The 15,140-nt window shown below is 33.2% G+C and overlaps 1 protein-coding gene across 4 annotated transcripts in view; it reads left to right on the forward strand.

The window, feature by feature from the left end:
• The first annotated feature begins 677 nt into the window (after positions 1-677).
• The window catches only part of Glra2 (glycine receptor alpha 2), a 180,407-nt gene continuing 165,944 nt past the window's right edge, over positions 678-15,140 (forward strand). For 2 of the 4 annotated variants that reach the window (XM_027946531.2, XM_027946530.2), the window contains exons 1-2: positions 678-745; positions 2,885-3,018. In XM_027946531.2, coding sequence (XP_027802332.1) covers positions 678-745; positions 2,885-3,018 — 202 coding nt within the window. Of the gene's footprint in view, positions 746-2,884; positions 3,019-15,140 lie in introns of those variants that run through there. The other 2 variants (XM_071606178.1, XM_071606179.1) reach the window with 1 other exon arrangement.

Genomic DNA, 15,140 nt, shown 5'->3' on the forward strand with positions numbered 1-15,140 from the left:
CTTTGCCTTTGAACAGCAGGCACGTCCCCACATGAATGCCTCTCCCCGACCCCCGCCCCAAGCTACTGAAAAAGGAAACATGCGCACTTCAGAGCTAGGAGCTGTCCGAGTGCTGAAATTTATAGGCTGGGTAAGATCACGTCTCCGTCTTTTTCTGTAGCCCTCATTCCAGCACAGGATCTCAGCAATTTCTCCCTCTTCCCCCCAAACACTCCAGCGCGCAGAGTCCTTTCTTCTTTCTCATTTACAACTTCTTTTTAAAGGAGAACATTTTCTAGAGGAAAGGGCTTTGCTAAACAGAAAGGATATAAAACAAAAGCCACAGCAACCCGACTTCCAGCATGGCATTGTCACCAGCCCCCTTTGCATGGTGATGCGATTAAGGTAGCAGCATTTTTATTATTCAGGAAAAGCAGCTGGGGGATTCATCAGTTCTGAGGCTTTGTCTTTCCTGGGCTAACTGATGGTCCTGAGCCTCGGTTTGACCTGACCATGATGCCTAGGACTGGCACTTTTTGTTTTTTCTCAGAAAACTGTACAAACCCAAATTTCTTTTTGATTTTCAAAGAAACTAGATTCCTGCTAGATTTTGAATCTGGACAATAAATAGATACTTTGTCCTAGCTTCTTTCTGGAATCATTTCGGGATATTTTCCACAAGCATCACAGAAACAGGAATGAACCGGCAGCTAGTGAACATTTTGACAGCCTTGTTTGCATTTTTCTTAGAGACAAACCACTTCAGGTAGGTGAAACGACTTTGCATGCTGATATTTTCCACATGAAACTGTTTGAAAGAGAAAGTGTCATGCAATTATCAATTTTTTCCTGTTCCCTGGATCATATTACTTTAATTTTATAGAGGAGAGTTAGATTTCTTTTGTTCATTTAAAAAGCTTAATTATGGTGGGAAGGTGGTAAATTTTCACAAAAGCAAGTTTTATGTTGCATAGCTGCACTCTGCATTTCAACACACATTTCCACAGCCAATGTGATATTAAGATAGTCTGATGAGTTGCATGTCCTTTACATTTCTATATAAGGTTGATATTTTTGCTTTCAAATTCTTTTGGAAGTCATTTTAAAGGGATTAATGGGTGCAGTGTTTTTCATCTGGTGGAGTGATTGAATTAATTTGTCAGAAACATGCTCATTTTATATAAAAATATATGAGAACCCTAATTCTCAGCCAACTTGGGACTTCTATTATATTTCATCAACTTGAAGCATACTCTGATAACTGCAATTCAGGAATTTTCTTGAAACATCAAATATCTCTTTTTACCACAATTCTACCATTTAGTCTACTTGAAAATTGATTGCCTACCAAAATTTAATTAATATGACATCTTTGTACTTATGTCTGCATGACGAGTGGAGTGTGCATAGTTAAAATAAGTGAGAAATTATTATTTGCATGCTTTCATTTTCTACCTAATTTACTAGTTGTCAAATCAATTGCTATCTCAAAATATTAATTTTATTGCCAGTAAATGAAATAGCCATTTAGTGGCAGAGTCTAAGATAAGAGATAGGAGATACTCTTATAATAAAGTATAGAACTCTACCTTTAATTTTCACCAAATTTTATGGTATTTTTTCACAGAACCAAGAGAAATTGAACACATAGAAATAATGCTATGAATACTGGGAAAACCCACTATGTTCCTTTCAGGTTCACACCTTCTACTATGATTAAGAAAGATTGTAGGCTGGGTTTTATTAGAATCATCATCATCATCATCATCATCATCATCATCATCATCATTTTCATCACTACCACCACCATCATAATCAAATAATACTTGATTAATCAGATGAATCTGCATATGGGAATGTGAGTATTTCTGGATGATTATATCAATTTCAACTCCTACCAAATGCTTATATCATCTTTGCACTTAAATTCAATGCCTCTTCTTTGAAAAACTGGCAAGAATGTGGTATTTTCTTAGTGTTAGAATTAACAAGATTGTTCAACTATTGAAAACAAAGCTTTTACAATACATACTTTAGTGAAGAAATAAACATATTCAGTCAACCACTATGTATTTTGAAAGAATTTATTACAAACCAAATATGCTCTTCTTATAAGCTCTTTATTACTTTTGACATGGACATGAAAATCTGAGAGGTTTTCCATTCAACTTTTAGTGCTTTTGATACTGAAAAAGACAAAATGACTTAGAAGTATTTTTTCATTAATGCTTTATTAGAGAGTTGAAAATTTAAGTGTTCATATATAAATAACAACTGATAAATTAATGGAAGTAACAAACATAATCATTGTTGACCTATTTTTAAATGAAGTTAAAATTCCAAATGAAGTTTCTCTTTTAGATATCACATTGGAAAATACTAATAACTAATAACTGAAATAGAATCTAGCATGTGAAAAATAAGCAATATGATAATTAATTGCAGTGTTTAGTGTGTTCATCCTATCTTACATTTCTTATGAAAGGTAGAGGATTTATATTTAGGGCTGCAATGATGGAACAAATTTTTTAAAGTATGGGAAAATGATTCAAGTCATCACATGAATTTCAAAAATTATCATTTTCAATTCTCTGGTAATTCTACAAATAAATAGTTTTACCTAAATGTCCATAGAATCTACAACCTGAATCTATGTACATTGTCATCTGAAGCATATTATGATTAAAGTTTGAAAACTTGGGAGGTATGGATTTATGCTTCTCATCATGTAAAGTTAACTTTAGACCATATACAAGCTCAGAAGTTAACCAAAGAGTTTATATTTTTCTATTTTGTTCTTACTAATATATGAAATATCTTCACCAAAATGTGATACAAACATTCTATATTAGTTCTCAGCAGCTGAGAATGAAATTGTTTCTAAAAGAGTTAATGATGTGTTTAGGGCGGCTTTCTGCAAAGACCATGACTCCAGGTCTGGAAAACAACCTTCGCAGACCCTATCTCCTTCAGATTTCTTGGACAAATTAATGGGCAGGACATCGGGATATGATGCAAGAATCAGGCCAAATTTTAAAGGTATGTTCCACTTAAACTCATGTTAAGGCTTTGAGAAACCCTAGGTATTTGAATAGTTTACTCAGGAAAAAAAAAATTTCAGGCTTTTTTTATTGCAAAACAGAAGCAACAAGTATGGTATTCATTTTATTTTAGCATTTTAAAAATCACTCAGTGATTTAAATATCTTAAATTTTATTTGTCACTTGCCATGCTTATAAACTTTCCTTGTTTGTGCTTCATTCCAAAAATAACACTAATGGCAGAGATTATTGCCACAGTCTCTATTTTGTCTTAAGTGGAAATGTGGCTGGAAGTGAATACAAGAAGAAATGATTGACTTGACTTGTATAAACATCTACCAGGATGCATGACAAATTCAATGGTTACACCAAAATATATCGTTTTGGTTTTAAATATCAAATCAAAGTGAAGTTTAAATATCAGATAAAATATGCTATTTTATACACTTTCAAGCCTTTTTAAAGTTTTAGGCTTTGTTAGAAGAGGCTCTAACACAACAGAAAAATTTGATTCCCACTTGTTTAAACATTTTAATTGCTTATTTGAAATTATTTATTCAGAAATAACAAACATTATAGAATTGTAAATGCATATGTAAAAGATGGTAGATAATTTCTTTGTTCAATTAGAAGCAAATGGAAGTTTTCTGTTTTTGTTCTACATTACAAAAATGTACTTAATAGTCTGTAGATACTGTTTTATCCATTTGGTTTATTTTTACTCTCAATAAAAAATGTACTAAGAACAAATTATTAATAAAAATTATTGTGATGCTTTGTTTTTAAATACATATTTTAAATGGCAGTTGTCATTTAGTTGAATTTAGCATAATGTATTATGAAGCATTTATAATATTTTATAAAAGTATAAACCTATAATATTTTAAGTGTTGTGCAGTAATTCATGCATCACTTTGATTTTGTATATTAACAACTTAATTTCATTGCTTTCCTTGAGTTTTGATTAATTTTCGTTATTGGAAAATATAAGCATGAAAACTAAATTATAAATTCCTTTTTTTTAAGTGCTACACCTCTGAATATATCCAGTTTTGGGCACATTTCATAAAGATATGCCAGAATTTTGGCAAAACAAGCACTTTTGATTTTAGAGATTTCCAAGAAACAAAGCTGAACTAAGTTTAGAGATCAATTTTCCTGAAAAAAAAAATCTTCTAGTTCATCCCATTTCCTATAACTTTGTGGTCACTGTTTTAGAAGTCCGTATTTGGAATAAAATCATATGAGTAACAAGCCAAGAATCAGCTTTCAATGGGATTGCTCATTCACACATTTATTCAATACCTTTTGAGTCTGAACTAATGGCTAGGTACTTTGGAAAACTGAAATATGAAACAGGTTCGTGTGCTCAAAAAATTTCAGGGTGTGGCAAGAGAAGATGTTACATGAATACTACAGTATTACACAGAAATAGTTAAGTACTCTCAGGAAGTATACATAAAATACTATGGAGAAATGGAGAGATAATTTCTTATTAAGCTATTCATGTAAAAATCACAGATAAGGTCTAGAGACAGCAAACTGTTCAAGTTTATGAGCACGTTTGTTTGATAGCAGTTATTACTCATTGCTCTCAAGAAATAATTTTTCAAAAGTGCAAAGGGTAATAAAACAAATACCTATGTTGCCATTGCTACTTTACATGGCCACAGAATGAGCCATTATTCCTAGTTTTTTTTCCTGACTATTCTGGGGATGTCACCATTTGGAAATGACATTTATCATGGTTCTAAAGGATACATGAACAAGAAGAAGGTCAAGTTTAGCAAAGCATGACCACATTTTTGCAATCTATCTACTACATGAAGGCCTAAGTATAGGATATTTTAATGATGATAAAAGAAAAATGAGATGGATATCACTTAAGATTCTAAAATTAATGAACTTCACTGACTTTTATCTCCCTGTCCCTTTAACTCTCCACTTCAATGAACACTGCTATTCCTTCATAAACTTTATTTATATAGCCTTCATTCTGGGGAGCTTGATTTTCCAATGTAAAAGATTCCTCATTATTTTAGAGTAAAATGAATTTCTTTGCTTGGTGTTCCCATAGAACTTTATATGTCTAATAAGGTCATTTTACATATTTAAGTTTGATAGATTCAGTCTACACTATATTTGAGAGGACAGGGAGGCTCCTTATTTATATATGCATGCATATGGGATATTGTGGTGTAAGGAAAAGAAGTCATCTTTTTCTCCAGAATGAGGAAATAAGGATCAAAAAAGAGAGTGAAATGCAGATCAGTTATGAAGATTAATGCTTCCAATTAGTTGTAGTAGAAGTTGAGGGTGAGAAATTTGGCAGTAGTCTTACAGGTGAACAAAAATGATCTTAGCTAAACTGAAGAGAAAGAAATAAAAGTCAGAGTTAATAGGGAACTTGAAGCAGAGGCTTGGAAAATCACTATCATACTTATCATAATTATTTAGCAATGTATAAATGACAAATTTTGTATAGTAGGCAGAAAAGAAGAATGATCAGTATATGTAATTGCATCTAGAATAGTGGTAGTCTCCCTATAAATGTCCCAAAGCAAATTGGATATGATAATAATAAACATGATAATGACAATGTTTACAACAACAGTGATTAATAAGTACACATAAGGGCAAAATTTGACCATAAGAATAAAAGCAAGATCCAAATATTGACTGTTGAGGTAAAGAGAATGAATATTCTAGAAGTCTTATTAAATATTAGCATGTTTATTTTCCTTGTTGCCAGGCCTTGGCAAGACAGAAATAAATGTATATGCATAAATTTTTATTGAAAAGAATTTTTCTGCATACTTTCAAGTCAGTAAAATATTGTGTGTCTACTCTATATCCTTGATGGGCTCTGAAAGATGTCATAATGGGCATATATACATGAAAGAAGATGGATGTAAGCTAGAAAAAGAAACCAGAAATGATTCAGACTTAGGCTCTGTAATTGAGAGACATTCTTAGAAACTATAGGAAAAAATAGCTCTTTTTTGATGAGCTGAAACGCAAGTATATAAACAAAGTCATGAGTCAGAGTTGTCGACTGAATTCCATCTATAAGGGCCATAGAGACATGGATCGAATCTTACCAAATATAAATTTTCACAATTCCCAGTTCAGATAAAAATGCAGCAATGCCTGCTCACAATTACCCAGTCAAAACACATAGTAAATGTTGATTCTACATCAACAGAGAAGCCCCTTTCCCCTCTTCGGTGATTTGTCTGGTTTTAGTTGATTTATCATGGTGTTATTCCACCATCCTATCAGATATTCCTTTGTCAGTATTATTGTATCTTGAAAATGTCACTTTAAACATTAAGTTTTTAATTGAAATGCTCAAAGCTGGAAAAATTCATTAGCTCTGTCTCTTTCTTTTTGAAATAAAGCTTTATCTATTTTAATGAAATTTTCCTTGAAAATAAAATTAACTTAGATTTATATTCTGCATTTCATCCCAATGTGAATAAATATGTTTCACTATGGTATTGTTTTTGGCTTAGGACATAGAATAGATAATACCAAGAGATAATTATTCACTCCACTTCTTTGAGCATGCCATGCAAACTAATTTTTCCACATCTAGAGACCTAAGTCTGAAAGTATGATGTATGGCATTAAAATCTACATTTGCATGTAAAATGGTTTACAGCATATTAGGATACATTATTATAAATTACCTTGCAAAGTACATATAGAATGCTTATATATATGCAATTTTCAATGAGTTAGTATCTCAAGAAGTTTTTCAGGCATAAGTAGAACTAGTTTCTCTCCCATGAAACCAGAGGTTTTCAGGTTTTGCCCATTGGCAATTCTTTTTTTCTGTAGCTAAGTGGTGCTTAAGTTCAAATGTGAATATCAACCCCTGTAGCAGGTGCTTGAGCACATGTCTAGCAGGGACACTTGGGAAGGAGGCTTCTCTTATAATAATGCAGCCCCAGAGTGACCATTTATTTAATCATTCTGGGGGACATGGGTGTAAGACATTACAAAAGATCCTATGAAAGAGAAATGGATAAGTGGAAGCTAAGAGGAAAATGGAAAAAACTAAACATGTGGGGAGATCTCATGAAAATCAAAGGGAGATCAGCAGAATAGAGTAGATGAAAGGAACCAAGGGAACGGAAAAGTAGAGGGAAAGGGGAAATACTGGAGAATGATATTGGCCAACTTTTATTGTTATATTGTGTGTAGGTATGAATATGTAACAAAAAATGCCATGATTATGTACAACTACAATGCATTAACAAAATAAGGAAAATTCTACTTTTAAAAAAGAAAGAGGAATAGAATGAGTATCTGAAGCATTAGACTTGAGGGCAGAATATAGTAGAAAGTCCTCAGGCACCTGAAAGGGTGAAGCAATGGTCATGTTGAGATTTGTCGTTTTATCAGAACCTGAAGAAAACAATTGGCTCAATTATAAATCACCTTGATCAACATTTTGCCTTCTTCATAGGGGAATTCCTATTCTGTATCTCCCTTAAATAACCAACAGGTTTGAGATAAATTGCCCCTTAACTACTGAGATGGGAAAAATCAATGAAACAAAACCAATGTTGAAACAGAGTCACTGTTAGGAAGCATAAAGCAAAAGGAGTTTTCAGATGTTTATAAATGTCAATCCTGAGAGATTTGTCTATTGTGAAAATTTTAAAGGTTATAAATAGCATATGAGTTTTATCTTTTGATTATGATAATAACATCCATTTCAACAGGCCTAGAACTAAGCCTAATTGCAAGAGTCAACATTTACATTAGGGAAAAATTGTTCTTCACTGAATACAAGGTGATAACTATCAGTGGGGTTGTTTTTTGAAGAAACTGGAAGAGAGAAAAGAAAGGAGGAAATAAAATTTCACAACTGAAAGAAGAATGGATTTGTTTTAGGATACATCATTATAAATTACTTGCAAAGTACATATAGAATGCTTATATATCTGCTTCCAAAGTACATATAATATGGAGAAATATGCATGCATAGTATGTCTATATATATATATATATATACACATAAATATACTATGTTTATACATGCATTAGATTAACTGTGAAAGATACACATTGGTGACCTCTGAGAAACGGAAATGGATGCAGGGGGATAAGGATAGGAAGAAAATGTACTTCTCTCTGCATGTTCCTTGAACTTGGATTATCACATATATTTTCAATTCAAAAAACGAATTAGCTGCAAAGTACTTAACAGAGAGGCAGGGTCAAGGAATCCTCTCTTGGGTAGCAGGACACACCATTGCAGATTAATGTGTCTCTTAAAGCTCAATAACATGTATATGGCTCCCCAAATACCCCAAATTTGAAATTTGTTTGAAATTCCCTACCCAATATACTTCCCAAACTAGCTTGCTACCATCATGGCTATAATAACAATGCTGTTGTTTCTGTCCTTGCATTGAAGTTTTATCTCATAGTAAAACCATATGACAGAATGGCAATAAGCCTAATCAGTCACTGTCTCCATAACTTTTTTTGCATAGCCCATTTATAACACATCTGTTACCTAACATCTCCCAAAGTTCTCTTCATTCCAGGGAGCTTGATTTTCTGATGTAAAACATTCCCCATTATTTCTAGTCTGAAATTAAGGAAGAATACGTGGACTCTAGGCATTCTAGAACAAGATGATAGGAGATAAAAATGGTGGAAAATGTTACTAAAAGGAAACACTGAGAGAAACAAAGGAAAATGTATATATGACAATTTTGTCCAAGAATGTTATGATGAAGATTTTTGAACATCCCAAATCCTCTGGCTGTTACAATTTATTTTAGCTTTTCATGTGCCACATAAATACCAATCAATATATTTGAAGATACGAGGCTCCAACCACAGGTCCACAAGATATTTGTTAGGGATTGGAGGTAGCATCAAGAAGAAAGTATCCAAAAAATTCAATTCAACTCTGGCAAAGCATATTCCAATAGTTTTTGTCATTATCTTCCATTTCATGGTGACAGGGTGCTACAGTAAAAATAACCCTAGACTTAGATCTAAAAGACTCATATTCATGTCCTCATTTAGTCACTTTTGAGAGAAGGTGTCTTCACAATCTATCCATGCCTCAAATTTTCTTCTGCTTTTACCTGCCTCATATGGGTTGTTCTGAGGATCAAATGAGATCATGCATATGAATGCTTCTTTTATGATTATTATAAATAGTGTGAATTATTATTACCACTCTACCATTTTTCTTTTATAAATAACATGATGTATTGCTTAAGCTTATCATTCATAGTAATTGGGTCCTTATATTTGTTTGATTTTTTTTAAATGGAAAGAAATGAATTAGAAAATTCTCACATCTTCTATTCCTAACAGAGTAGCCACAATGTAGATTCCCTATGTCTTAGTTGGTTTTCTTTTTATTAGTTCAGTGGGTAATTTTTCAACTCAACAAGGTAATTCATATTCCAAAATATGAAAAAGTAATGATTCATTGTGGGACGAAATTATATTTCTCTGTTCAAATTCCATCCTGGATTAATTGCTTGGATTAATTTAAAAATTAAGCCATGTAAAAGGCACAGAATAAATTTCACTTGTCCGTAGAAAGGGAAACCCTAAATTTAACTGAAGATAATATGATTTTCATTTTTATGTATCTTTTTGTCCAGTTACCATAGTTACAAGGTTTATTAAACAAAATTAATGAATTAGCTTCCTATTTTAGAATAAGTATTTTAAAGAGAATATTTGATCTTTATGATGTGGCAGGTTAGCAGCATCCAAAATGGAAGACTATAATCTTTGAGAAAATATTACATCATTCATTGGTTGATTCTGGGTAAACCTATAAGCTTTAATTTTCATTATTGAAAGAGACTAAACATTTTATCCTGAGTTCAATAGTGCCTGTTGTTCCTTCTTATCCTGAAGAAAAATCCAGTTCATTTTGCTGATAATCTGAGACATCATTTTTAAAAAAGATAATGGCATCAATATCAGGGTATCCTTGACCTTAGTCATTGGACAATATAACGTGTTCAGTTGGAGCAATTACGTTTAGAATGAGAAAAGATAGTCATTGGTTTGTTCTCAATGGTAATGAATATTTTTTCTTGGTGTGTTGAATCAGGCAATATTTAGAATAGGATCTTAAAAATACTTATGGATCTGGGGGTGTTGGCACATGCCTGAAATCTTAGCAGCTTGGGAGGCTGAGGCAGGAGGATCTCAAGTTCAAAATCAGTCTCAGCAACTTAGCAACTCAGTGAGATCTGTATCTAAATAAAATACAAAAAGGCCTGGGGATGTGCCTCAGTGGTTGAGTGCCCCTGAGTTCAATCCCCAGTATAAAAATAATACTTACGAAAACATATCTGATCAAGCCTCAAAAATATCTTTGGAAGCATTGTGAGATCCTCTTGGAGTTAATACCCAAGAGGCTGCCCTAACCGGGGCATGCTGCATTTGGTCATTGCCTTCCTCCCTGAGATGGCTACTTTGAACACTAGTGACCAATTAAGTCAGTTTCCGTCATGTGAAAGCCTCTAAAGGAAGAATAAAAACAAAAAGCAATAGTTCTTTAAGTGATATACTAAAGTATGAAGGACATTTAAGAACAAAGTCACTAGATTACCTTCTTGGAGTCTAGTCTGTCTATTCAAGAGATAGCCATAAAGCAAATACAAGAAAGCAGCTGGATCCTACTCGTATCCTGGCTAATGTACCCACCAATCAATTATGAACATAAGTATACCAAATGGTGGCTCTGTTTTATAAACACATTCATTCAAAAGAACAAAACACATCTTTAAATAAAAATGTGGAAATTACATAAGTAATTATCTTGTATGTGACTGGACAACTCTAATTCTTTTTTTTTCTGATGGGAATGACATATTTTCTTGAGGGGGAAAAAGTCACTTTTGGCTATGCACTGTGAAAGCAATAGATTAAATCTGTCAAGTGAGCGTACATGTGTGTATAAAAAGTTTCATGGAAAGGTTTTATATCATTATATTTGAGACTACACACACAGTTCATTTTTCATTCCTTCAATAAATAGTGAGTAGTTATTATGTTCCAAGGAACATATTAGGTGCTATGTATACAGTGCTAAACAGAAATTGAAGTTTTTATATGTCAGTTTTCACTACTACTATCTCACTTCAATAAATACTAGAATATAATTTGCTGAATCATCCAGTATCTTTGCAGGAATGAGATGGCACACTCCAACTGGGTGTGAGAGGTTTAGGAAAACCAACTCCCAAAGGTAGAATATTCTGTGACTATCAATAGATCTGAAGAAGCAAGGAAGGGAATAGTTACCAGAACCTACCGAATGCACCTCAACAGAGAAGCCACTCAATGGGAACTGGGAAGCAATGTGGTCAATCTGTGTTGTCCTAGCAGGGAGAAAGCCAGGGAATAAATATTGTCACCTTGCTTTCCTCCTGCTTTGCATTCTCTTGTGGGAACCTTTTATTGACTAAATTCATCTAGGGATCATGGAGAAAGAAAGGCCATTGATACAAATCCTGATAAAAACACAAGAGTGTCTCTTGGGTGGGGAATGCAAGATAACCAGCAAAAATATCAACTTATCAACAAATTCACCTCTCAATCTTTGGGTGGTTAAGGAGGCATTTCTAAAATCAGTGAGACATTCAGTGAGCCTTCCTTTATTAGTCTGAGAAAAAGGGAAGTAAGAAAGAGTAATTACTCCAATAGATAAATGCTACCTCCAAAAGCAGAGAAGAGAGACTATAATGTAATGTGATAGATCTGACTCTGAAACAGAAAACTGGAAGAGGTGTAATCAACAAATTGAGGTGTGTGAGTGGGGGGGGGGGCGGATACAGAGGTGGGGAGGGAGAAAAAGGAGGGAGAGAGAAAGAAGAAGGTAGAGAGGGGGATGGGGGAAAGGTGAGGGAGAGTGAAAGTGTGAGGGAGATCTATCTTCACTTTCCTTTCTGATTTAGTATGCTTGCTAACATTGGTATGATTGTCCTTACAGTTATTCCCTGCATACTACCCCATGATGGGATATGTTATGGCTCTTTTACACTTACATACTTTAAGATCTTGATCCTAAGAACTACTTCATGTCTGATAAGGCAGTCCAAACTTCTTTTCTCAGGCATTCTGTTAGAAAAAGTAGGAAAGAGGGGGCAAAAAGAGATTTTAGGAAAGGGGAGGCAAAAAACCTCCCTGAAGTTTATTTCCTGAAGTTTAAAAAATCCTGTGCCTCCCCTTTTCTGAATGTATTCAGAAGAGATGTGTTAATTTATCTTTGAACCCCAGAGTCTCTAAACACTGAATGTTGTATATATTTGGCAGATTACACTGTAACAACTCAAGTTAAATTGGTATATATACACAATAGAGTATTACTCAGCCATTAAGAACGATTTTATGTCATTTATCAGTAAATAGATGGATCTGGAGACTGTTATGCTAAGTGAAATAAGCCAATCTCCAAAAAACAAAGGTTGAACGTTCTGATATGTGAATACTGACTCACAATAATTAGTAGAGGGGTAGAGGAGGAATATAAATTCAGTGGGTTAGACAAAGGGGAATGAGGGGAATGAAGGGAATGAAGGGAAGGAAGGGAGATAGAAAAAGGAAATACAGTGGAAAGTATCTGACCTAACTTTCCTATGTACATATATGAATATACCACAGTGAACCTCACCATTGTGTATATCCACAAGACTACGGTCCTAATTAGAATAAGATATATTCCATGCCTGTATAATCATATCAAAATGGATTCTACTGCCATGTATAACAAAAAGAACCAATAAAAAATTTAAAAATGTGATTCAGTATAATTAATAACCATACTTTACAATTCTCACAATGAATTCCTTGTGTTCTATTTGTTACTTTGAATTAACTCTGATTTTCCTAGATGGGCTTTGTATGAAGTATGTCAAATCAAAGATTTGAGAATTTAATATGAAAATAAATTAGTGACCAGTCGTATGTATTTCTCAAAGCATGTTTTTTAGAACTGCTTCAGAGCCACGTGTCTTGTTTTCACCACAAAGAAATAAAAAGAGGATATAGATATGCTTACCCTGATTTCAACATTACCCAATGTATCCATCTATTGAAACATCAGGTGGTATCCCATAAATATTTGAAATTTTATGTGTCACTTAAAAAAATAAAAGACTTTTTTAAAAGGTACATCCTGGGCCCCCACATCTCTCCAGGTCTGCCTCTGCAGAATCTCTGGGTGGAGATTGAAATATGTGTTTTGAAAAATTCATTATTTCCTGATTTAAGAACTCTAGGGCTAGAATGAGAATATTTTGCCCCTGAAGGTTGATATGATCTTTATAGTATCTTTTCCCAAGATACTACCTGCCCACATTGCCTTACCAAATAAAGAGGGGAAATTCCACAAGACAAAGAAGTCTAAACTGAGACTCATGAGGCCTGGTTTTAACTTTAGTTTTTAAAAATATTTTTATTAGTCCACTATTATAATTATTATATAATGATTGTTGTATTACACATAATAGTGGGGTTCATTTTGGCATGATCATATTTGCATGAAATATAATTTGCTCCAATTCAATCCCCAGAATTTCTTCTAATGTCTGTTTTGACAGCTGTGGCCTGGAATATGCCACTTAAACTTTCTGAGATTCACTCGTCATACATAAAATAAAGGAATTTGTCTAAGATGTTGACTTCCAACTTTGATAGTCCCTGGTCCTGATAGTCTAAATTGATAACTTAGGTTCTTTTGAAAATTATTGATTTTCACACAAAATAGCTTAGATGAACTCAATCATTTTTTGTTGTTCTTTTTAGCTATACATGATAGTAGAGTGTATTCTGACATATTCCACATACATGGAGTATAATTTATTCTAATTAGGATTCCATTCTTGTGGTTGTACATGATATAGTTTTACTTTTTGTGTATTCATATATGAACATACGAAAGTTATGTCTGATTCACTCTATTCCAATCCCCACTCTGGTCCCTTCTTTCCTCTTTGAATGAACTACTCCAATGAACTTCTATTCTTCCCTTTTCCTCCTGCCCTTATTGTGTTGGACTCAATCTTCCTAGAGAATTGGTCCCTCCTCTGGGAAATTATTAATTCTGTCCAGAAGTTTTTACAGTTAACCATATCTTATATCAAACCAATACTGTCGAGATAGTCATTTTTCTCTAGGAAGATCCTGGAAACTTACAAGAGGGTTACTGAAGAAATCAGCCATTTATAATTTCTGCCTTGTGTTTGGTTTGGAGGTAGCAAATTCATGAGTAAAAGGGCTGCTTCTAGAAAAGTAGCTACCATGCTTTTTAGATCAGTGTTTAGCCAAAGATATTCCTCAAAACATTAGTCCTAAGAAATATTCCTGACATAAACTTTTAAAATGTAAAATAAGTATACGAAATTCTGTAAAATACCTTCTGAGAGAGACTCAATATTTATGACCATATTAAGAAACATTGAGAAAGCTCACAGTAAAAATAAATACACAAATAAATATTTTTAAAACTTTTTAAACAGGGGTTTCCCCCATACTCATTTGATCTGGTTGTACTAGTGTTTTATGGGATAATTTGGAAATTGAAGTCTTGATAAAAATCCAGAAATCTAAAAAAATATTGCCATGAAAAAACTGATGGAAACCCTAAATATACATAAAATATTATTATCTGCTAGAAAGATAATATTCATTAGAGTAAGAAGCTTCCTTCATTCAGTAGATGAGGCTTTTATTTTAATACATGGTCAACATTAGCATTCTGATGCCTACAAAAAATTACTCAATGAGTTAGAATATTGTTGTGAGCCACATATCTACTGTTTAATGTATATGAATAAGTAAACAAATGGTGACATTTTGAAAAAAAACATCAAAAAGACATACTTGATACAACAAAATACATTGATCTAATGTAAATCTTCTGTTTTAGTCTTTTGATTCATGACATGAGTGATAAATACATATTTAAATAAGTGGCCTTTAACTTTGAACATGAAACATTATTTCTTCAGGAAGCTATGACAAAGTTTCATACTTGTAGGGAGAATATTTTTATTGCTAGTTTCTTTTTCAGGAAGTTTTCAAAAATGGGTAAATTTTGTGCTCATGCAATTTCCA

Source organism: Marmota flaviventris, chromosome X (genome assembly GCF_047511675.1).
Source record: "Marmota flaviventris isolate mMarFla1 chromosome X, mMarFla1.hap1, whole genome shotgun sequence".
Classification (NCBI taxonomy): Eukaryota; Metazoa; Chordata; class Mammalia; order Rodentia; family Sciuridae; genus Marmota; species Marmota flaviventris.